Consider the following 9,369-nt stretch of genomic DNA (forward strand, 5'->3'; position numbering starts at 1 on the left):
ATTGTGATGAGAAAATTGAATGGGGTATCAGATTCAGTATCAGCAAATCTGGGTTTTGAAAATCATGAAAAAAGCCATCAAAGAGAAGATAAAAACAGCCATTTTACTGGTAAAAGTTTTCAACTTTGAGAAGTGAATATACGAAGTTACTTGCGATGAACATGGACATCTCCTTGATCTCTCATGTCTTCAACGTAAAAGATCAACTCATTTTAAGTATATTAATATAATATAATCACGTTTTGTTGCTTGAAATTTATTTAAGTGAACCACTTTAGAAAATCGATCAACAAAATGCTTTACGAGATTCCATTGATATTTCTTCCCAACAATAAAAACTCCTTTGCATTACTGGTGTTTTAAAATACTATATTACAGGCATGATACTTTATATACATTCTTCTTCTTCTTATTATTATTACTATTATTATTACATGTTAGAATAGTTATTTTCATATAAAAAAAAATAAAAGATATAGAAGAAAACTTGCTTGATTATAAAATTAGAAAATGATTTTTGAAAAATGAAAACAAAAATAAGTAAAAATATGAAAAAATGTTTTCAGTTTTTTCATTAAAGTTGTTTTGGAAATTCAAAAGGTAAGGAAATATTATATCTAGATTTTTAACTTAATTTATACATGTTTAAATTATTCCAACAATAATTTTTTAATTTAATGGTATTTGAAACCCTCAAACTTTGTAAAAAAAGTCAATAAGATTCCAATGTAATCCTTGAATTATTTTTTAATAATTTAATTTTATAATATTTTTATATTTAATTTATTGAATATCTTAATAATCATTTATATTTTAATTTTTAAATTTAATTTTTTTTATTTTTTTATAAAATTAATACGTTCTCAAACTTTTTAAAATAATCAATTAAGTTCATCTACCACATCATTGTCCATCGAGTACTATCACAATAGTATCGTGAACTGTTAGATTAATATTGTAAATTATCACATCAATATATTTTTTAAGTTTATCGATCAGTTGTGGTGAAAAAAAGTTTAGGAACTACACTAATTATTTTTTTTCCAAAAGTTTGAGGGTCTCAGTTACTACTAAACATATTTTTTTATGTTAATGACACTTTTATATTTTTTTTTATGTATTTTTAAAATTTAATTAATGTCTAATATGCATTAACATTATATTCTTATCAATTATATTGTTTTATATTTTTATAACTCATATGTTAAATTTATGTAATGATTTTTAATAATTATTATCTAATTTAATTACCAAATACATTTTTAGTATTTTAGTTTTGAACTCAAGTTTTCATTTATATTAACCAAACATGTTTTCAAATTTTTAAAAAAAATGAAAATGAAAACTATTTTCTATAAACAAAATCAGAAAATAAAAATAGAAAATATTTTCTAGAACCAAACGGACCCTAATAATTTTTTAATGTAAAAAAAAACTTTTTATAAGACCGACTTTTATTTATACAACTTGATATATTATACTAATAGATGTTTGTTCAAGTGGTAAGTAGTTTGATATCACTTAAGTAATATCTTGAGTTTGAGTCCTTATGTATACGGAAAATCTCTTTTGAGAGTCTCGCACATCAAAACTAGGTGTAGACGCGAGTCGGTCTGAATTAATCAAGGCGAAGCCTTAAATTGGAGGAAAAAATACAACTTGCTATATTATTTTCATAATAAAAATAACATTTTTAAATATAGTATAATTTTATAACATTAGAGATTATAAGTTTTTTAATAGTATAGGGCGATTATAATGCTAGGGTTTTGAATCCTGACAATTATGAATGGAGCAAACTGAGTTGGGAGGGGGTTGCCCTTGCCTCTACAGTATCCTATCCGAATTAATCGATCAATAGATCAGATACCGTTGGTTATACCAAAAAGATAATGTAATATCTATTCATAATTTTTTTTAGTCATTGATAATGCACACACATCTTGTAGATGCAACTAATCAAACTCAAAATCTCTAAAAAAAAAATAATACTCACTTTCATCACAGAAATTGCTTGATGAGTTCAGGTTAGAGAATATTTAAGTATTATTAATAATTTTTATAATAATTGATATTAAATCTATATGATTTTTTACGGTAACTTATATTAATAAACATGACATAAAAAATTAAAATATAATTAAAACCAGTTAAATATATCCAAAAAATTAGAATTGTGTGTAGTTATTAATGCAATAATTATATTCTCATAGGTTACATTTTAATGTCTAGAAAATTTAGTGTAGATCAAGGTTTGTTATAATAGCAAAAAAGTAAGCTATTTAATTAGGATCAAACCAAAACCGATGGCGTTCCTACCTTTGACATGCATTCCAATTAAAGAGTTTGAGAAGCAAAATTAATTACTGTTTGGTGGGGAACGAAGATTAAAGCCTTATTAATTCTCCCTTTCCCCACTCCATTTATTTTAATTTTTAAGGTAAATTATACAATTGTCATTTAATTATAGGTTTAGTATCAAACAAGTAACATTTTTTTATAAACAAATTATTCAATAAAAATATTATTACAAATAAATCGTTCTATTTTTAAAATTAAAACATATACCTAATGTGACATGGTATAATAACATTTTTAGTGTCCCCAAAATGTATACGATCTATTAATTTAGTCTTAATTTTAAATAATTTAATAAATTCAACCCCGTCATATTTAAAATTATATCAATTTAGTCTTTTGTGCAATATCATCAAACAAAGCGAGTCTTCGAATCAAAGTAGTTGGGTAATTACATTTTGTCATAGAAGATCAACAAGTTATTGTTAAACTGTAATTATATCAGGAAAGTAACAATAAAGTAGTATAACATTTGTGGGAAAAGAACAGAGACTGAAATGATGGAATTTTTAAATATAAAGGGTTAAATTTATTGAATTATTTCAGATTAGTACCAAATTGATAAACTATATAAAATTTAAGGACTAAAACTGTTATTATATTAGGTCATATCACTAATTCTTCTACTATTTAACAAAGAAGTGACCTGTTTGTAATAGTATTTTAATCGAGCTTCATATTTATAACTTTTAGAAAAAAAGTGACATGTTTTTACCAAAATAATAATTAAGTGATCTTGAGTGTAGTTTACCCTAATTTATATTACATGAGGGAAAAAAGTGCCATGTCAACCAATGATGTATGCCATTTTTAAAATTTTTTACACACGGTTAAAACTTAAAAATAGTATTGCAACATGACATTGGAGGGTGGCTAGTGACTTTGTATGTTGTTTATTTATTTTTAAGTGATTTTGTGTCCGGACATTTATGTTTATAGAGTATACGTGAGTTATTAATAGATTAAAGAAGTTATTTTGTAATCATCTATTAAAAGATAGTATTGATATAATTTATAAAATTAAAAGATTAAATTAATGAAATAAAAGAGAACATTATTGATTTTAACCTTCTTGCAAGATTAAAATTATGTGGTTAAACCTAAAAACCAAAAAGATGGCATGATAGTGATTTTTGGTTTTTATTTAATGACCGTGGATTCAAGTGGAACCTTAAAGACACAGTACCATGCATGGTTTAATTAGTCTTGTTTTGATAGGTGTTAGTGTTGGTGTGATGCCAACTTGTTCTCTGCAAAATGGACATCCGATCTAATTATTGCATTTGTTCTACCAATCATTTGAATTTCCAAATTTATAGACTTTGGATTGCTAGCAACTCTGAGAACGATTTGTCTTCCCACAAGGTGAACGGGGCTTACCTATATTGAATGGCGTTTAAGGTGGTTGAGCCCGCATTTAATCTCCTTTTTGTTTGCATTAATCTTCCATTGGTACCTTTCCGGCTGATGAAGGGAAGTTTTCATCATAGAAAACCTTAACTTAGTAGCACCAATTTGGGATCAAAGACAGGCTTATATCCTAACACTAACAAAATAAAGACGCTCGTAAAATTATAAATTCAGATCGTAGCGTGTGAACCAAGAAATCTGGATTAAAACAATTGTTTCATAATGAACCTTTAACGATTATGGCTACTGTAGGAATCGCATTAAAAGAAATTTAATCAGCCAAACTACACTTACGATTGACTTTCATTATACACTATTGGTTAATTTATAGTTTCGATCCCTCTATTATAGTTAGAATTAATCCTTGTATTTTAATTTGGCCTAATTTAGTCCTCTACTTTAATAACGTCTTCAGTTTAAAATGCAAATTTGGGTTTCCCTTAAAAATGCTCATTCCGGCTTAAAAAAGGGGGTCATGTTAGCATATATTTTAACCGGGATAATTAACACGTTTTTAACTAAAAGGACTAAATCTCCTATCTAAGCATAGTAGAGGGACCAGAACCATAACTCAACCTACTCTATTCAATCAAACCATCAACTCAACCTTTTGGTTTTATAACAAATTGTCTTTTATTAAACACTGCTTTCATCTATGTCCTGCCATTGTCGTATAAAAACTCTGATAAACCAATAGAAAGCACAAAGTAAATACAACAACAATAGCATTCATATTTGGTCAATTAACAAATGGGGTCGTCCCCAGATGAGGTGAATCAGTGTAGTTTCCTGTTAGTATTTGATCTGCCACAAATCTATTCGCCGCTTCAGTGTAATGAGTACCATCCCAGTTTATGTACTCAGCTGTATTGTTACATGGATTTGCCGTCACAATGGTCCCGTTCAGATCCTTAGTCACACCGCAGGGTACCCGGTTGTCAAAATTCAATGGCGGTCCGCCATAGCCACAGCATGCTGCTATTGGTTTCTGGAATCCTGAAAGTGAAATCCGATTCGATTCGAATAAACGAGACGATGAACATGAAGAGGAATGATTTTTAAGTATTAGGCTTGCTTACCGTATAGGGAAGAGTTTGAAATAAGGTTTAGCTTTATCGAGTATATGTCGACGTATGTGATGTTGGCTTCGGGCGATTGTGCCAAGAACTGTAGGCAGATATCTCTGAGTTTCTGGTTGAAAATGGTGGCAGCTTTGTTGTGCGAGACAATGCAGCCGTGTTCGTCGATGTTGGACGGGTCTTTTCCGAATGTAGCGATGATTCTGGGCAAGCATCCGAGAGGGCCTGTGTTGTGAACCCAGAAATTCCTTGCGCCTGCGTCATATAGTTTCTGTAAAGGGGAAAAAAGAAGCATAAAATAGCAGGAAGCCAGCAATAGTTAATTCATCTGTGGTAGAAGCAGTATAAGAGCTTGATGGAACCTTCATTCCGTAGTTGAGATCCAACATAAGCTTATAAACGGAATCGATAACTTGTTTCTCCGATGTCAGAAAATACATTGCACCATCGATATCGTTCTGGCCAATATCGAACATGTAAAGGGCCTTCTTGAAGTGATCTTCGGCAGGGAGATATTTCTCAAGTTCCTTGTCTGAATAAAAAAACAACCACCATCTCATTGCCATTTCTGTAACAAAAAAAGCTTGTTCAAAAAGGAAGTACCTTTGGAAAGTAATGCAAGAACTCGTTTCTTGAATCTGAAGAATTGAAATAACTGGAGATTGAAGGAAAAAGGGTTCATTGAATCTGCATTTGCAGGTTGAACAGTGGCCCCTCCGGTAGCAAAATTGCACCCTGTTTGGAAACTGGGAGAACCAACAGATTCCAAATATGGATTCATGTATGGAAGCTCCATTGCTTCCACTGCAAGAAAATCGAAATCGAAACTGAAAACATGTTATTACTACTGGATTCATCTAAAAATGCAGATCAAATAAATGTAATACAAAGTATGGGAAGATAACAAATTAACAATTACTTAGAAAATCAATGATTAAGCGACCATCACAGAATCTGCCAGAGAATTCATGGAAGTAAGTTTGGCCATTAAGTCGTGACAAGGGAAAGCCTTTTCCGGCGACTAATCCACCGGTGTCTGAATTCGAGTCCCCGAAGTTAAAAACAGCAGGGTAAGTCAAACTCAATGGGGTAATAATATGCCAAAAGGAACAAAGGAAAGCTAGTTTTAGAAGAGAATGAATAATGTACAGAGAAGCCATGGAAATGGGAGCTTGAAGAAACAATGGTTTGGATTGCCTTATATTGGCAGGACACGTGAAGATAAAAAAGTTGGTAGTAAGTAGATTTCTTGTAGTTGAATGAAAGGTGAAAAAAATTAAATGGAGGGTCCAAGATTGAAGGTAAAAGGAACCGATTGAAAAAGACATTGGACATATATTTTTTTCTCTCCGTTGAACTCTGAAACAAAACAAAACAGTAAAAAAGACATGGAATCTACTTTCATGGTTGTCTCTTCCTTGATGTTTTTATTATTACATATGGTTGCTCACAGGTAAGTTTTTCATATTATTATATATAGTAAATATTCATTGTTTTGATCAAACTTTTCGTGCAAGGAGTACAGAGTTTCAGCCTTAAAAGTTGGCTCCTTTGCAGGATTTTTTTTTGTCTCCGCCTTAAAGTAATCACTGGTCAACAAAACAGAGAAGGGGAGATTAGATTACCTCAAAGAAAGAAAAACAGCTAAATTTTAAGCCAAGTCCAGAACTTTACTTGTTTAATTAAAGGAAACTGGCTAAATTTGAAGCTTGATTATATTTATGGCTTAAACTCGACTCCACTCGACTCGAATTGATTATATAAAAATGTAAAATATTATGATTTTCTTTGTCTATTCATTTATTCTATATTTTTTCCGATTATTTCAGATTGAATTTAGAGTGATTTAGTTTATGTTTAGATTGATTGATTTATTTAATTTATAACAACTGAACCGATCGATTGTATATTTCTCGAAGTATTATTTTGGACCCAGTAAATGTATTGATAAGGCCATAGAGTCCATGCCTTATGGATAGCTAATGCCGTGCTTAAAGGCCCAAATACCAAAGCTTTAGTAAGTAGCCATTACCGGCAAACCAATGAACCTCATCATACAGTGACCGCTCTATCAAATTTTCATTTTCTTCGCATCTTTAAGCAAAACCCAGAACTCTTTCCAGGCAGAGGAATCGAAATCATGGTAATCTTCTTATTTCTTTTCTTTTGTTTTCATTCAATTGAGTTTCGAAACCAATGTTCCCCTCTTCATTCTCCAATGGGTGTCTTTTTTCTATTTTGATTGGCGCAGTTGTTCTTTTCGTATTTCAAAGATTTGGTGGGAAGAGAAGTGACTGTGGAGCTGAAGAACGATTTGGCAATCAGAGGAACCCTTCACTCCGTTGATCAATACCTCAATATCAAGCTCGAGAACACTAGGGTTATCGATCAAGACAAGTATCCTCACATGGTATCTCCCCACCTTTTTAATTGTTGTTTATCAATGAATTACTTTGGTTGTCTCAAAAACATATGTTTTTTTCTTCCGTATAAAGTTCCTATCTTTCCATCATTCCAATCTGCAATTTTTTTCTTTTTCATGAATGAACATGGCCTGAGCTCTGTGCTGCGTTTCCTTGCTGATTGTTTATTTAGATTTTCTTCTGTAGCTGATTTTATACTGAATGTATATAAAACTGCGTGCTTACCAATGTTGCTGCATCGTGAGGTGTTACTACTACCCCTTGTTTTACTCCTCCAATAGTATATAAGTGATGAACCCAACAAAGCTTTCGATTTTACGATGCCGGAAATGCTGGAAGCTTCTCATATTAGTTTGGCTATAGTTGAATATGCTTTTTTATCTGAATTTTGCTTTCATTTTCTGTGGTCAAATTCTCTTCTGTTATCAGCAATCTTTCCTTTTCTATTCTGCATTGCATAAATAGTATTCTCCGCCCCCTGCTATGTCAATGAAAGTTAACTTCTGGGGTTTATGTGTGCATGAAAACTTCAAGTAGTTTTTGAGAAGGGAATGTTTGAAATTCAACATTTAGATGATCTGATTTATCAATAAAATGAAAACAAAAACATTAATCCAAAACTCTCAAGTTGAATTTTTTGTTCTTAGATTAGCTAGCTAAGGTAGGGTGTCTTAAAATAGGAGTCCCTTGTCAACCTGATAGGGCATTTGATCAAGGCTTCACTCAGGAGCTTGTTCGCTGTAGCCTTTCAAAGATGGTTGAAATAAACCCGAAAAGGGTAAAGAGAAATGTGAAACCTTGGTCGGACATGATCCTCTCTTAAATTAGAACTTAGTTGGGTTCAATTTTCCTTTGAGATTTATGATGAACTGGATAGCTAACTACATTGATCGTATAGTGGTTAATGGTTAAAGGAGCACCGAACTGTAAACCTAGCATAATTGTCAAACTTTAACTTAATAAAACATGATCAAAACTCACAAGCTTTCTCTTTCAACCCACGTCTTCAATAGATTTCAAAATATAATTCCTATTTTGCACCAATGGTTATGTAGCAACTTTGCTTTTGCCCCTTTTTTTCTACTTCTCTTTTCGAAATACATTTGTTTTGAAATTCCATGTTGAGTATTGATTGCCTGCTTTGAATGGAGCTTGGCTAATGAGTTAATTGTATGATATACTTGTGCATGGAAATCCCAGTTCTAGTGTGTATCATATTCGGTCACCTTTTATGGTTTATGAGAAACGAAACTACTTTCATGCTTTCGGTGATCTGTTAACACTTTGATTTGGAGACTGCTATAGCTTTGAATCACTTTATTACTGCTCAATAATATTTCTTTTCTTTGTATGTAGTTGGTTCCTTCACTCTCTTCAAATAGGTCTCAGTTTTCATTCAAACTCAAGTCCATCCTTAGTGCGAAGCCTTGCAATTTCATTACCGGTTGTTGAACTTATCCTGAAAGTATATCACAATGTTGTAATATTCTGTTGCCCCAGCACATAAAACATGTCTTGGTTTAGTTTTCTCGTACATTGGTTATCTAAGTCTCGGCAAAACCCGTCTTTGTTTTTATCGTTAAAATTCTTTCCCAGCTCAATTAAGAAGCATTTTTCTGATTACAGCTTTCAGTAAGGAACTGTTTCATCAGAGGCTCGGTTGTGAGATATGTTCAGCTACCTCCGGACGGTGTCGACATTGAATTACTTCATGATGCCACAAGAAGAGAAGCTCGCGGAGGCTGACAAAGCTTATCCTGACAAGTTAATGAAGTTTGATCCCTTTTTGCATTAATGTAGACATACTGCTATTGGTTTGTGTATCGAAAAATTTGATTCGAAAAAGACGATATTATTCCTCTCGGATGAAACGTCTTTAGTGCTGGTAGCTGGTTATGATGTTGTGAAGATGTGGGATTGTTGAACCCCAACTCTAAGCATGAAGTCTCAACAGTTGGTGATTACTAGTGTCATAAATTTATCTTCATTAATACAACCCAGCAAATTATATCATCAGAATATTTAACAGGCATTTATCATCATTTTAACACTGATTTTTATTTTAACTTGAAGGAGTGAAATTTTTATTTTTCATTAAA

At 31.6% G+C, this 9,369-nt stretch overlaps 2 protein-coding genes across 2 annotated transcripts; one reads left to right on the forward strand and one right to left on the reverse strand.

Annotated features, from left to right (window-relative positions):
• Nucleotides 1-4,404: 4,404 nt before the first annotated feature.
• LOC120172326 (GDSL esterase/lipase At1g54790-like) lies at nucleotides 4,405-6,022 on the reverse strand. Its single transcript, XM_039179810.1, has 5 exons — nucleotides 5,767-6,022; nucleotides 5,451-5,651; nucleotides 5,210-5,379; nucleotides 4,848-5,118; nucleotides 4,405-4,764 (listed from the first exon to the last, which is right to left on the reverse strand). Exons 1-5 carry the CDS (start codon nucleotides 6,005-6,007, stop codon nucleotides 4,508-4,510), a joined length of 1,140 nt encoding a protein of 379 aa, XP_039035741.1. The 5' UTR covers nucleotides 6,008-6,022; the 3' UTR covers nucleotides 4,405-4,507.
• An 884-nt stretch (nucleotides 6,023-6,906) lies between these two features.
• Nucleotides 6,907-9,118, forward strand: LOC120172312 (sm-like protein LSM2). The gene is made up of 3 exons (XM_039179795.1): nucleotides 6,907-6,990; nucleotides 7,099-7,257; nucleotides 8,897-9,118. Exons 1-3 carry the CDS (start codon nucleotides 6,988-6,990, stop codon nucleotides 9,014-9,016), a joined length of 282 nt encoding a protein of 93 aa, XP_039035726.1. The 5' UTR covers nucleotides 6,907-6,987; the 3' UTR covers nucleotides 9,017-9,118.
• The last annotated feature ends 251 nt before the right edge of the window (nucleotides 9,119-9,369 follow it).

The sequence above is a fragment of the Hibiscus syriacus genome, unplaced genomic scaffold (genome assembly GCF_006381635.1).
Source record: "Hibiscus syriacus cultivar Baekdansim isolate YM2019G1 unplaced genomic scaffold, ASM638163v2 tig00111848_pilon, whole genome shotgun sequence".
NCBI classification, from domain to species: Eukaryota; Viridiplantae; Streptophyta; class Magnoliopsida; order Malvales; family Malvaceae; genus Hibiscus; species Hibiscus syriacus.

Coding starts and splice junctions, on each gene's coding strand:
- LOC120172326 (XM_039179810.1), bottom strand. CDS start 6,007: ATGGCTTCTCTGTACATTATTCATTCTCTTCTAAAACTAGCTTTCCTT. Junction 5,119..5,209: donor ATCTCAACTACGGAATGAAG/GTTCCATCAAGC, acceptor TCCCCTTTACAG/AAACTATATGACGCAGGCGC. Junction 4,765..4,847: donor TTCAAACTCTTCCCTATACG/GTAAGCAAGCCT, acceptor TTTCACTTTCAG/GATTCCAGAAACCAATAGCA.
- LOC120172312 (XM_039179795.1), top strand. Junction 7,258..8,896: donor AAGACAAGTATCCTCACATG/GTATCTCCCCAC, acceptor TTCTGATTACAG/CTTTCAGTAAGGAACTGTTT.